Raw genomic sequence first — 14,732 nt, forward strand, 5'->3', positions numbered from 1 at the left:
GCTTTTAAGCTTATAATTACAAATAAGTTAAAATTCACAACAATGTTGTCAAAGACATAGCTACACATTTATTCTTACAGTACATTATTATAAAAATGTTCTATAATTATTATACTTTCATATTATACTTAATAATAATTCATATACATTTATTTTTAATTAATATATATTATATATATTTAATTAATATTTAACAATGATTATTATAATATACAATATTATTAAATTAAATATATACAGTATATATATATATATATATATATATATATATATATATATATATATATACACACAGCATATTATACACACATATATATACACACAATGGACCTTATTTTAACAATCTGAAATGCAAGTATCAAACGCGAAACGCAAGTAACTTTGTGGGCGGATCTCGGGCGCTGTTGCTATTATACCGGCGGGATAAATGACTCTTGCGCCCGACACAAATCTAAAATGGGTTGGTCTGAAGTAACTACATTACTCATAGGTGTGGTTTGGGCATAACGTGAAATAAACCAATCAGAGCATCACCTCACATTCCCTTTAAGAGCAGGCGTGCTTGTTCCATGGTGGCTTGCTATTATAACGGCGGATTTGCCAGGCGCACGCCAGGAGCAGTTCACAGCCGAGGAGACCGACGTTCTCGCCAGGGCCGTAAAAGACAGAGCAGTGACATTGTATGGGGATGGGAGAAACCCACCCAATTTATCTTCAGTTAAACAGGCGTATAATAATTTTGGTAAATGTGTAAGCTAGATGTATGCCTATTTTTCACATCTTCATGGACACCACAATGATTTCCCTCATGTGGAATATTTTTCCTTGTAATTATGTATGGTTTGCAAAAATGGCAACTGCTGTGTCTGTGTGTAGATGAGAGAAGCAAAGTGTATTCGCGTTGTGCACACGTTACAATATGGCCAAGCATCCGCCCTTAAAATAGCATCTGAACGCGCCACTGAAAACGCGCTACTGACTTTAGACTAGGTTTTTCCTGGTTTTCTGGAACTGCAAAATAGCACCAGGGAACGTTTGCGCCGAAACACTCCTCCTCTTTTCGCTGAACTGCCCCGAGAGTGCAAGTTCATTCCCTAATTTACCGACGAACGTATGTGGAGGGAAAAGTCTGCTGTGCGTCGGGTGCAAAATAGGAATGATACATGCGTCAGTGTACAAAGTCAATTGTGCTGGGTGCAAGATAGGGCCCAGTATGTTAGGGGTGTAACGGTACATGTATTCATCCAGAATGTCACAGTTCGGTGCATACAGTCAGACGACGAACACAGTACTAGTAACAGGCGATCCATGTAAATGTACCGAACTCGTATTGAACCGTGACCCCAAAACCAAGGTACGTACCGAACCGTGACTTCTGTGTATCCTGTGTACCCTTATGATGTGCCACAAATCAAAATTCCAGTTCCAATATGATCCTTTCTACTGTACCTTCATGAAGATGGTTTGCGTCCTGCCGCAGTACTTGCCAACAGCTTGCTCGCTTTGGGTGGAGTAGAGCACCTGATTGGCTGGGATGCGGGCATAGGCCACACGCTTCTCTCCTCTCAGCATCCATATGATGACATCAGGCATGCTGTTCTGAGGCTGTGTTGTGTATTTAAACATACATGTTAATGTTCAAGGGCTAGTGATTATGTACATTTGACTATAATATTATTTTCATGATTTGCACATGGATATACAAAATTATCTTCTGCTTACAAACTCTAAAAAGCCGTCAGTAGAATTAGATTAGTGTCTAATGAGGCAGTGTCAAACCTCCTCTGTGATCTGCTGTAGTCGCTCCAGCCAGTCCTCTATATCAGCCATTGTAGCTCTAACATCAACAGCCTCCTCCCTCATGCGAATGGCCGCCTCTTTGACACTGGCCATGGTTTTATCACGCAGATTCTTGATCTGAATATCAAGCGCTGTCAGATTCGGTTTACCCTCCAAATCTGGTAACTGGTAACTAATTGCAACAGCATCAAGTTAATCACATGTCATCAGGTTCAGCATTAAGTTAATCACATGTCTAACATGGTAGGCATCACTGGGCAAATAAAGTTAGTCACAAGGCGCTGTTCATTTTTACAAAATGTTTTGTGTTGGTCATAGTTCTTTTAATTTAGTCAGTATTTTTTGTCATATTTATACATTTTAGTACATTTTACTTTAATAGCATATGACATTTTTGGCATATAATTTTTGAACTACGTAATTACGTAATGCATGGCACATCACAGTGCTAGTGCAAGATGAGCATTTGTGGTTAAAAAGTATTTATATTATTTATTTATTTTGAAAATGACAGATCGTTTCGCTAGATAAGACCCTTATTCCTCGGCTGGGATCGTGTAGAGCCATTTGAAGCTGCACTGAAACTGCAGTTTGGACCTTCAAACCGTTGTACCCCATTGAAGTCCACTATATGGAGAAAAATCCTGGAATCTTTTCCTCAAAAACCTTAATTTATTTTCGACAAGAACATCTTGGATGACGTAGGGGTGATCAAATTATCAGGACATTTTAATTCTTAAGTGAACTACTCCTTTAATTGTTTAATTAAATATCACATTGCCTCTATTTCATCTGGTCTTTTAAACATTTAAAAAAAAAAATAATCCTATTCAACAAACATTTAGTAATTTTTTGTTGTTGTTGAGACAACAGTACTTGCTCAAGGGCAATTGTAAAAGTAATAATAAAAAGAGGGAGATAAGAAAGTTTACCCCCTGGGATATACCTGGAAAGGTCATCGATGAGTTGGGTGATAAGTTTCAGCCAATTCTCAGCTAGGCGAGAGTCAGACACTTTGGCCATTATGGCCGTCTTCAGAGAGATGATGTTAGATTGCTAAAGAAAGGCATAAAAAATATGTTATTGCTCTGAATCATTTATCTGTTTGCTAAATCGCTGCACGGCATGAAGATGCATTAAAATCATACCAGTCGGTCAGAAATGTAGAGAATGATGTTCACCGCATCCAAACGATGACTTATGTCCTCCCAGAAAGATGTGAGGATAACAACTGGCTTAGAATCAGCCCAGGGCAAGTAATAATAGTGATTTCCTGTGGGAAAAACACAAAAATGATTATCAAAATAATGCAGGTCTCAAGGTTTCATGTTTGGACTATTTGTATCTGTTATGGCTCCTGGCATTATGAGAAACACACCATCAAAAACTGCACAGCTATACTGAGTAGTGGAGGCCAGAGGTTTGCATGTAGAGTCCAGTATATTTCCATAGTTTCCGATGCTGACCTCAAACTGAATAGGTTCTCCAGGTTCTTGAAGCATACAGGCACTGTGGAACACGGCACATAAGGAATACTTCCTTCTCCTCTGGTACTTCTGCACAGTAAAAGTACATAAAACAAGAATTAGGAATTCTATTCTGCAAAAAATAATGATTGTGATATCATATTAATAGAAATTCCCTAGTTTTAGATGAATGTTTTTTCCAGGATTCAACAGAGTGGAAAATGCTTGCTGTTACCTGTGTCACCAAAATCTCATCGTTTGAAATGTCTTCAATTTTCTTGTCAGTTTTGTCATCCAGTTGAGTGGAAAGCTCGATCAGAACCCTTCCCCGATAGGCGACCCCTTCACCCTAAAACACATAGACCTAGAATAACAGCTCTGACAACTACCACAGATTGTGCAACATAATAACTGAGGGTGTGAATGTAGAATGGCGGCATGTACTGTTTGCTCATTTTTTATGCAGAGCAAACAGTGCATAACAATATTATCTTCAAAGTCAAGGTGTTGCAGAGATGTTGTCCTTCTAAGATTGTTGCTGGGTTTGGCCAGTATTTATTATGTTCTATATCGTAGCTCTCACCAAAACCCCAGCACAGCATTTTTCTTTACAGCACTCACCTTGCCGTAATTCAGATCCTCATATGGGTCAGGTAGGCCAGTAAATTCTCTTGGACTTCCATAAAGGTTAATATAACAAGGCCCAAAAGCTGGAAGAAAGCCAACCTCAGCTTCTGTGGTGTCTACTGAAAAATAATGGGTTAGAGATGCTTCGAGATGAATAATAAATCAACACAACTGAAACTTAAAAAACACACAAATATACATTATTGGATCATTGTTGGATTATTTTACTTTTTAAGTATTTTAACATAAAAAATAATACAATTCATTCACAACCATAACATTCACAATACCATTAAAGGAAGGAGGCTGTCCATTTTCTGAGTGGGATTCTGATGAAGAAATCGAGTTTTAGACAGGATGCATATTTTGCATATATATTCGACTGTAAACATTTTTCTGAAAGGTTTGCTATTTTAAAACAAAGTTTGCAGTGTAAAAGAAAAATGTAACTGACACTTCATTAACATTCTACAATGAAATCTATATTAATTCATTCCTGCACCTCATAAGACTATAAAGAATCTTACTGTACCCTCAATTTCCCCCCCAGATGAAGCTATTTTAGCCAGATTAAGGTAGGTGGTCCCAATAACATCGTTCCTTGACAGCCGATCCCTTTCAAATAGGAAATGAAAAAAATAGTATTTTGAAGAGAGAGGACAGGAAAAGATTGGAAAGAAGCAGGGGACAGCAGGATTGGGATTTGACACATTACTGATTTGACAAGCTCAATGTGCATGTTAGCCGACTGGTAGGTCACAGCACCAACATATATTTATGATTATTATACACTACTTTTCAAAACATTTACATTGGGTAACACTTCATTTCGACTGTCCACTTTAGACATTCTACTAACTATAAGTAACTTTGCAACTACATGTCAACTACCAGTCATTAGTGTATTAGTAGACTGTCTGTTTAATATCTGCTATTATATATATAGATGCTCCCCCAACAAACATTCTACTGACCATAAATATCTTTGCAACTACAATTCAACTTATTCTACTAACTCAAACCCTAACCTAACAGTCTACTAGAGTCTACTAATACTCTAATGAGAGTTGGTTGACATGTAGTTGCAAGTTACTTGTAGTTAGTAGAATTTCTGAAGTGGACCATCGAAATAACGTGTAACCTTACAGGGTACCAAAAGATTTTTTATTTATTTTGAGTTTTCTATTCATCAAAAAATCCTGAAAGAAATCTACAAATATATTATATTATTATTATTTTATTATTTATATTAAAATATAAAACAGTTATTTTAAATGGTACTGATATTTCACAATATATATACTGTTTTCACTGTTTTTTGATCAAATAAATGTAGTTGATGTAAGCATAAGGGACTTCTTTCAAAAACATTAAAAATCTTACAGACCCCAAACTTTTGAATGGTAGTGTGTATACATGTCAGCTCTGTAAAATGATTAGTCATATAAAGAACTTACCAGTCAAAGGCAGTGAGCTTGATACGTTCACACATTGATGGGAACTAAAAGGAAAGATCGAAGAGATATAGTCATATTTACATGGAAATTGTCACAATTTAATTGCTTGATTTTATATTAACCTATAATATTTTTTATTAACCTATTAACAAAGTACCAGGTTATCACCCTTCTTACCTTAACCTGCAGGTGAATCCGCTGATTCCATTCTGGATTGGCATTCTTCTCTACAATCTTTGTACATACCTTAAAAGAAAAAAAAAGCAAGTCATCACAATCCTTTACCAATCACACCAATTCTTGTACAATAAACGTTGATTCTTTTTAGTTTTTACCTTTTTGCCGGCAAAATTGACTTCTAGAAAAGGATCCACCAAATTTTTCTTTTCTTCTGTTCCACCAAATAAGTGCTTTACCGTCTGGGCAAATGCGTCATCCACTGAACATGATGTGAAAAAAGTAGCATGTTACTGACAATGAGAATAGAACTGGCAGTATATAGAATTGCAGTGGTGTGTTGCTGTCATGATTACTCTGTGGCATGTCCTCAGCTCTGTAGATTTTCAGACTCAGCGTAGCCCATCGTAAAGCAACTCCAGCTGGCAGCAGCAAGTTACTTTCAATGTCATCCTGTTCCTCATTGGCTTCTCGCTTTTCCACCTGACCAACAAGTTAACTCAAACTCAGATCGCCTAAGGTGCAACTGTACTATATGTCAGACTCTTGGCTCTGACAAATGAATCGAATTCTATATGGTGAAACTGGCAGTTGTAAAACAGAGTGAACTGTTCCTGAAAATGCCTGACAATTCTTTTAAACTTTCAGAGTGACATGTACTTAGGAACTTACCGGAAGCTCGTCTCCGGTGCCAACTATGAACATGCTGACTTTCAGGTATCCTTTGGCACCAGAAATGGAGTCATCTGGGTCACTTAACAGCAGCCACTTCCTCATAATTGCATGGCCTGACAGGGACACACCACAGATTATCAAAGATAATGTGACAATAGTGTGACAATGCTTAAACTGTTTAACCATTACACAAATTTGGATTGTGTTGCATAGCACAATATAACAGTTTGTAATCCAACAGCCAAACTCTTCACATACCAGGCTCATCGTAGACATAGCCAACATCCAGCTGTTAAAAACAGTGTTTGAAAGAGATTATAAGGACGCACGCTCAAACATCAAAGTACTCTTCACAAATGCTTGCTATGAATTAGATATTAGGATTCTAACCAAGCCATGAACACATGGTAAATATATTCAAATGACATTAGGATTGTGTGGATTATATGAAAGCGTACCTTAAACTCCCCCATAAGACTATCTGCTCTCAGGGAGTAGGCATTATACACCTAGATGAGAGAAATATATCTATTATTAGACATGCAATAAAAAAGCTGCAACCATAATCTATGAACTGAAGTGCAAACTCTCTCAGCAGCAAATATAAAATGATATTAAAATACATATATTTATTTAATGTGATTTGCACAAGGAGACATGTTCCTGGATCCTCATCCTGAGTTGATCCAGAAACAACACTGTTTTCAACCAATCAGAGTCCTTAGGGTCGGTTGATAGAATGCTACTCAAGGAACATGTCTTCTTGTGGGGATTGTGTTGTGCCAGGACCATATCAAGACCCGTCGTACCCGGATCATGATGCTCTCATCAAAAAGCTCAGAAGGCAGCATGTTGACATTGTAGAAGAAAATCTGCGGAAATTAAATCATATTCACAATGGTATGGACAAAAAGTAAATCTCACTAGCCATTAAATGCGAAAAGAAACAGCACTTTTGGTTAAAGAAGCCTCAACTGAACATTTGTGTGAATTGTGAAATTAATAGATTGTAGACTCACTGAGGCAAGTGTGAGATAGACAGAAATATCAGGACAAAGGGAAGAAAGTGGGCCAGCAGGTTTTTAGCCAAAACAGGTGCAGTGCAGAGTGAAGTGGAGCAGACTAAAGTCATGAAGCAGTCCAGAGAAAGAAAGGTTTCTCTCTAGTCTAGGAAAAACAATCTAGTGACCAAAAACAAGGCAATATGTATCACTTTAACAGGAAGTCAGATGGGCTCAATGAAAAGCAAAATACCTCATCAAAGAACGGATTGTTTCCTCGTCGAATCCTTGTTCTGTGTGTCTGTCCGCACACACTTACTTTGGTGACTGGCTTTATGTTATTGCCAGGTAACTGTCGACCCTCAATTACTCGAATACGAATCTAAGTGAAAACAATTTTAATGGATTAAAGCCCTAAAAGCTCACCAACCTTTCAGATATGACATTTAGTAATAAGAACACATACCTGGAAATCTTGGGGTTTGTTGGCCAGAGCTTTTTGCCTCTTCCGAGTTGTACGAACCATCTTTTTTGAGTCTTTTCTTCCAGGCTGTCCAGAGGGAGAGACTCCAGGTGCCCCTGGCTCGGTCACACCACCTACATCTTCATCACTATCAACACTTTTCTCCTCTTCACCAACTAAAAGCAAAGCCAACAGATATATATATATTACAGGATATATAGGATATGTAAAATATTACATATTATGGGTTTATGTGAGGATTGTTTGAAGTTCACCTAAATTTAAAGTTGTTACATTTTTTGAAGCCTAATAATTATTATTTATTTATTTTTTAAAGGGGGCTTCTCCCCCCTCAAATAACAAAGCCCTGCCAATATGCTGAATACTGTATAGGTGTTGATATGTAAATGTGGGCAGTTACATGTTGATGTCTTGATACAGGTTTGACGTCAATATTGTAATCATTTCTGAATGACCTAGCTTTTCAGTTTGGTTATGATATGAATCATTATTATTGTTCGGCACACAGACTCAATGCGGCAGCGTCCTTTTTTTCTTTTTTTTTGGGTGATCCATTTTCTGTCACTCATTTGCATCAATCATTTCCATACTGTATGTAAACACAAAGGCCAACAATCTTCCTGAAGCTCTGTAGGGCAATCTATCTCAACTGGTTAAAAAAGAAGAACAGCTTATGTAGGCCAGTAAGATGTAAGAAAATCTAAATAACCTGCAGTATCTCCAGTGTGGGCATCTCCGATGTTCTGATCATTTGGGTTTGGGACGGTACTTGCAGGTGGCTCATAACCAATTGTTAAACTGATAGTTGCCTAAAGTAGTAAATGCAGAGAAATACAGTTAGAAAAGTCATTTTAAGTTAGTCAGCATTATTTTTATTTTAGTTGATCCATACTCTACAAAAAAAATTACCCCAATTTCTTGTTTCTTCTCATTAATCAGAGGAATGTTCTTGGAAGGAAGAGATCTGGTCTGACCAGCAGCCAATTCTTTAAGAGAGATCTTTGTAGAACCAATAAATCTAGAAAGCAGAAGAAAATAATACTAAACAGGGAAGAAAACTTCATTTTTACACAAATTGGAAAGTTATGCAACTCTGTGCTTTTGCTGGTACTGTTGCATATCAAGTATATAATTACATTATGAAAACTTCCACTGCAAACACTGTTCTTTTGACACTGTTTCACTACTTAAAATCAAAAATAGGGGGGAAACTCTGATGAGATTTTGGAAATGTATATTGCATTATTCGGTTTCACTTCAACTTTTCTCACCCTGGAGAAGTTCAGACAAAACTCTCTGAGAAAAAGTTCACAAAGACACCTGAAAGAGACCATTTGTAGTTTTGCAATGGCTGGTGAATCAGGATGACACAGCAACAGGACTTATCTTAGGCTCAACCACCACATTTCAACATGAAGGAAATGTGGATGTCAAGGATCAGTCATCAGTATTATAATTATTCCACAACATTTAGAAAACATGTCTGAATCTAAAATTTCATCAAGAAGAATTCAAAACTTTGTTTTTGTCTTTGACTAAACATTATTATTAGATTTTTATTAAATGAAGTTTCCTGTAACAAAGTTCGGGAGGAGCACGTTCAGGTAATCAACCAATCAGCACAAGAGGAAGCCGGTATAAATATAGCCTTCCCTCACCTCTGTACTATGACAGTTTCACAGCATCCCTCCACCACCCCATATCCTCACTCTTGGCTGGTTTCTGGGAAGTACTCTGGGTTTCGGGCCAAATTTCGAGCTCGGAGCCCTCCCCCGGACAGCACGCCAAATACGCATTAATTTCGTGTACGTGTGAACTCATGAAAAAGAATTTACTTCTTTTATCAATAAAAATACATTCACTTCCATTCAAAAAGTTTATAGTTTTTTAATGCTTTACAAATAAGTATTTTATGCTCACCAAGGCTGCATTTATTTAATAAAAATACAGTAAAAACATTAATATTGTGAAATATTGTTACAACTCAAAACAACTCTTTTGAATTTGAATATTTGAAAATGTAATGTATTCCTGTGCTGGCAAAACTGAATTTTCATTGTTCATGCATACTTCAGTCTTCGGTGTCGAAAGATCTTTCAGAAATCATTCTAACATGCTGATTTGGTGCTCACGTAAAGTTTCTCATTATTATCAAAGTTTCAAAAGGTTGTGCTGATTGATGTTTTTGTGGAAACAGAGCAACATTTTTTTCAGTTTTCTTCAACAGAATTTATTTGGAACAGAAATCTTTTGTAAAATAATAAATGTCTTTACTGTGACTTTCAATTAAAGGGTTAGTTCACCCAAAAATGAAAATTCTGTCAGTAATTACTCACCCTCATGTTGTTCCAACCCCGTAAGACTTTCGTTCATCTTGCTGGCCCAGAAAATTTATTAAAGACATTGTTAATATAGTCCAAGTGACTCCAGTGGCTCAATCTTAAGTTTCTAAAGCGACGAGAATAGCAAAAACAAACAAAAATAACGACTTTATTCCACTTTTCATTTCCTTCTCTCTGGGCCTCGAGTCTTTTTACGTAGTGTTTAAGCGTAGCGCGTTTTTGTTTTGTTTTTGCGCACAAAAAAGTATTCTCGTTGCTTTATAAACTTAAGATTGAGCCACTGGAGTCACTTGGACTACAATGTCTTTAATACATTTTCTGGGCCAGCAGGTTAAGGTGTCCATAAGCCTGTGGAGGAGTGATCCAGCTCTCAGATTTAATAAAAAATATCTTAATTTGTGTTCCGAAGATAAACGAAAGTCTTACGGGGTTGGAACAACATGAGGGTGAGTAATTACTGACAGAATTTTCATTTTTGGGTGAACTAACCCTTTAATTTAAAGACCCCCTGTGGTGAAAATCAAGTTTATATTTTGTTTATGTCTTCTTTGTGTTTTTAATATGCTTAAAGCAAAGCATGTTCAAATGCACAAGTCATCATTGCTAAGTATTTTTTCTTTAAAACCGCAGTGAACCAAAGACAGTCTCAAAAATATGAAAAATCAGGTACAAAAAAGTTTAAAGTTGTTCAAAGAGTTTCTAAGGATGCTGATATTTACAAGGCAGCTGTCTGACTCTGTGATGGCGAAAAGGAACATGGTTTGTGTAACATTAGCAACACATTATTAGCTATTTAATAACAGTCAAGCAAAAGGCTAATATTAATTACCGTAATTTGTCTGACATTGTAAAAAGCGATACATAAAACGCATTACCATTCTGATACGTTGACTTGTAGACAAGCCTATTATAATTTACTCTTCCACTTCTTAATCAGTTTCTGGTTCAAACTATGGCTGAATTAAACCAGTATTTCGACTTGAATTGTGCAGCGTTTACCACAGTAAAGTTGAGCGAGTGGATCAGGTAGTGAGTGGAGGCGGGGCTCATTTGCATAGTCATGGCTCTGGGTGTAGAGTTACATTCAAGCTATTTTAAGGCATGAAGATATTTTTTCACAGGATAAAAACTTTAAATATGTAATTTCGGTGATCAAAGATGCGTTTTAACATTATTGACTACAGTGGGACTTTAATGCATCCTTGATGAATAAAAGTATTTGTTTTAGAAAAAAAATCCAACCTAAAGGCAACTTTTGAATGTTAGTGTAATTACAATTTTGTTGTGAGAGAGGCATTTAATTGTAGCATTTTCTTTAATACTGCTTCACTGTAAAGAATATGTGCATTCATTTGTTAATGGCATTGTGATGTCTAACGAATTGTGCCGTAAACTTTTAAGTATGTCTACGTTTTCCATGTCCCCTTTAACTCCTGATTGCTTTACAGAAGATCCAAAAGATTATATATAATGCTGGAAAGCACTGAGAAGGAAGAAAAGAGAGCAAAAAACATCTGGAAGCTATTACACTAGGCCAGGGACTTGTGCCAGGCAGAGAGGATAAATACAACTTTAGAGGGGGGATGCACAAGAACACAACTTCAGTGAAGACACACATAATGTTAAGTGAGTAAGAGTGTAACATAAATAATTTACAACACAACACAAGCATACACATTAGTAACAGGCGCATCCTGTTTACACAGCACCATCGCAGCTGATACATTCACCATGTGGACAAGACTCAACATCACATGGAGATTAACCTGCATGTTGTGTAATACATGGAATATGTACAGTCATCTGACATAATCACTAAATAAACCATACTATAGGCCTACTTTGCGGTAGGGTCCTGATCGCCCTGTCAGAGTTCATTTAATGACTGTTATCACTGGCTTTTTTTCTATTTAAAATACTTCAGAAGGCTGCCTGCATTAGCTTGTCTGTTCTGGAACACAATTCTGGAATATTTAAACTCTTTCTGTAAATATTCAATAAACTTTTTCTATTTTCTTTTGCTCTTTCATGCCAAAAATATCTGCTGGCATTTCCTTTGTCAAGCACTGCGGTCTTTATTAACGGACTTGACGCAGGCCCAGAGAATAAGTCCAAAAGAGATTGGAAATGCACATGATTTACCTTTGAGTCATAAACTATGATTAATATATGATTCCTCCAAATGAATTCCCCAACAAAAGGTATTTTTAAATGTCCAAATAAGGATAAAGGCAATCGTGATTTTAAAAAGCAGATTTCATCACTCTTAAATGCCTGTAAATTCATTGGTGATTCAGTATAGTCTGGCAACTACAAGTTTTCACAAGTTTACTTTTTTTTTTTTCCAAATTTGTTGCTAGGTTATTCTCAAGCCGGGGGGGGGGGGGGCGCGCGCCATGGAGAAGTCAGATGCATGACTCATGGAAAGTTCATTATCGTGGCAGACTTTGCACAGTAAAACATGCCACATGGAAGAAAAACTGCCTTCTGAACCAAACCAAATGTTCACTAGTTAAAGGCTGTTCTATAGGTTTCACTACATGTGTATCTAACAAAGGAAACTTTTTAAAGGAATCATCTAAAGTGCTACTTTGACTGCCTGAAATCTCTCGCCTGCATAACACTGCAAGTTTAGACAAGGTTGTTAGGTGTGGCAGTGACGTTTTAAAGGTTTTCATGTCTAGTTCTGCATTAACCAATCTTGCAAACCCATTACCAATGCTCCTATATGTCTTTATTCACAGAGCATTTACAAAAGTACCCTTTCCACTTTCTCTTACAAGACTCCCTTAGGTTTATAATTTACACTGCAGTGATTTCAACTACAGTCATATACAGTATACACATACAGTACTGCGCATGTTTGAAATCATAGGCAGGGTAGCAAGCACGCCAAACTCAAATGTAAAATACCACCTAATGTAATGCAATGATCTTTTCTTTTACCACACATGCCATATTATGACTTATTAGAATTCAAAAAGGCTCATGCAGTAAATCAATGGTGGTTGCACACATACTTGTCTTTTCCAATGGTTTCGTAGTCTTTCACAACCACATCAATGAATGACGAGGAATCCAATGGGGAACCTTTCAAATCAAACTCAATGATCTGAAATAGCAAAATCAGGTCTCGGTTATCCACATTTAAGATGCATTGATTTAAATGACATAAGTGTCCAACAACAACAACAAAAAGATAGAAAGAAAATGACTTGTACTGACCTCATTCCACACAGGATCTAATTGTTTGTCAATGGCTTTTGTTTTCTTTTTTTCACCTGAAATAATAAAATAAAAAAATACAATTTTTATGACCATCTAAACTACATTAGTTATAATATTAATATAACATCCCCACAGTTACTCAGAACAACATCATATTTAAAAATATATTTTTTTTCTTTTTAATAGGATTATAATGAAAAATGTGCTTTATGCAGTAATACACATTAGGTTTGCTCAATTGAAAGTCATTTTTAAGGGTCACATAAAAGATATTTTAGGTTGAAATAACAACTGCACATTTCCACATTTTGCAGTGCAGGGAGGGACAAGTTTTCCCTTAACGATGGGTCATTCCAATCCCTTATAAGGAAATGTGCTGTTCTTTTACATGTAAACAAACATAACACACATGAAAAACTACGATAAAATGTTAAATCGCTTTAGAAAACCTCATATTGTAAAAATTTGTAAAAATGCATCGACTTCATCTGCTCAACTTGTCAGTTATAGCCGACTCAGTAAACTATGATTAAGTTCACATTTTAAATATAGTATTTAATAAATAGGTCTCAGTAAAATAAAATGAACCTCTTGAGAGGGGAAAAAACCCCGGGAAAGACTTACCCTTAAAGAGGATAGTTGCTATAGGATCTGGAATTCCAAATGTCTTTTTAGGAATTCCTTTGGCGGATTCAACAACCACCTTCAACATTTTGCCAAATGTTGTGAATTACGGTTGCACAGAAGACATCGACCTCATAGATAAACTTCACGCAGAAACACTGACCATCAGGAAGCGCCAGTAAGAGAGATGAGAAACTCTGAATGAGAGGAGGGACCATGAGTCTGTAGTCGAGTAACAGGAACCTCTGAGAACTTTTTTCCTTTTATAGCCTATTGAACGTTAAAACACACATTTTAGGCTACTATAATTTTATTTGGCGCGTTAGAATTAATATATAAGCTTGTTTGTATTGAGGAGCTAGACTGAATATGGTAGGTCAAAGTCAAGGTAGCCTATCTGGTAGTTCTCGGGGTGAGAAACCCAACTGGAAAAAATTATTTTCCACAAGAGCGAAATGTAAACAACATAGGCTAGTTCATACTGTGCCGAATCATTTTGAGTATGGTCTTTTGTCTATATCATATAGGCTATATTTACACACAACAAACAGGCTATAATAAAATATATATATATATTTAACGTTACCTGTGCTCAAGCTCCACCACGTGGTGGCATTTATTTACATCTATTAATTTCAAAGACGCGTTTATCAAACGCGATTTAAAGTGGTGAAAAACACGATAACTTCATATAGGCTTATGTTTAAAATGTGTTTTCAAATGTGCCATTAACCACAAAAGTTACACAACAAAGTTAGTCAGGGTGCAATGTTTCACCTTGCATCAAACAGACAGGCGAACAGAAATCGCATCCACCTTTCGTTTTTGGATAGGCTACTTCACCCAAAAAT

At 36.5% G+C, this 14,732-nt stretch overlaps 1 protein-coding gene across 2 annotated transcripts in view; it reads right to left on the bottom strand.

The window, feature by feature from the left end:
- myofl (myoferlin like) overlaps window positions 1–14,067 on the bottom strand; it is a 29,640-nt gene extending 15,573 nt beyond the window's left edge. Inside the window, exons 1-24 of one of the 2 annotated variants that reach the window (XM_081350169.1) lie at window positions 13,882–14,067; window positions 13,255–13,310; window positions 13,050–13,141; window positions 8,597–8,705; window positions 8,397–8,496; window positions 7,670–7,842; window positions 7,457–7,585; window positions 7,012–7,074; window positions 6,661–6,711; window positions 6,461–6,491; window positions 6,200–6,315; window positions 5,884–6,010; window positions 5,686–5,789; window positions 5,528–5,596; window positions 5,351–5,394; window positions 4,426–4,508; window positions 4,184–4,222; window positions 3,888–4,009; window positions 3,502–3,615; window positions 3,179–3,356; window positions 2,949–3,073; window positions 2,747–2,856; window positions 1,780–1,972; window positions 1,450–1,605 (exon numbers count right to left, since the gene is read on the bottom strand). In XM_081350169.1, the coding sequence (XP_081206295.1) occupies window positions 1,450–1,605; window positions 1,780–1,972; window positions 2,747–2,856; window positions 2,949–3,073; window positions 3,179–3,356; window positions 3,502–3,615; window positions 3,888–4,009; window positions 4,184–4,222; window positions 4,426–4,508; window positions 5,351–5,394; window positions 5,528–5,596; window positions 5,686–5,789; window positions 5,884–6,010; window positions 6,200–6,315; window positions 6,461–6,491; window positions 6,661–6,711; window positions 7,012–7,074; window positions 7,457–7,585; window positions 7,670–7,842; window positions 8,397–8,496; window positions 8,597–8,705; window positions 13,050–13,141; window positions 13,255–13,310; window positions 13,882–13,969 (2,472 nt within the window). In that variant the 5' untranslated portion in view covers window positions 13,970–14,067. Of the gene's footprint in view, window positions 1–1,449; window positions 1,606–1,779; window positions 1,973–2,746; window positions 2,857–2,948; window positions 3,074–3,178; window positions 3,357–3,501; window positions 3,616–3,887; window positions 4,013–4,183; window positions 4,223–4,425; window positions 4,509–5,350; window positions 5,395–5,527; window positions 5,597–5,685; window positions 5,790–5,883; window positions 6,011–6,199; window positions 6,316–6,460; window positions 6,492–6,660; window positions 6,712–7,011; window positions 7,075–7,456; window positions 7,586–7,669; window positions 7,843–8,396; window positions 8,497–8,596; window positions 8,706–13,049; window positions 13,142–13,254; window positions 13,311–13,881 lie in introns of both variants that reach the window. The other variant, XM_081350168.1, reaches the window with a different exon arrangement.
- Window positions 14,068–14,732: the final 665 nt, after the last annotated feature.

This window comes from Scardinius erythrophthalmus (genome assembly GCF_964197995.2).
Source record: "Scardinius erythrophthalmus genome assembly, chromosome: 21".
Taxonomy (NCBI): domain Eukaryota; kingdom Metazoa; phylum Chordata; class Actinopteri; order Cypriniformes; family Leuciscidae; genus Scardinius; species Scardinius erythrophthalmus.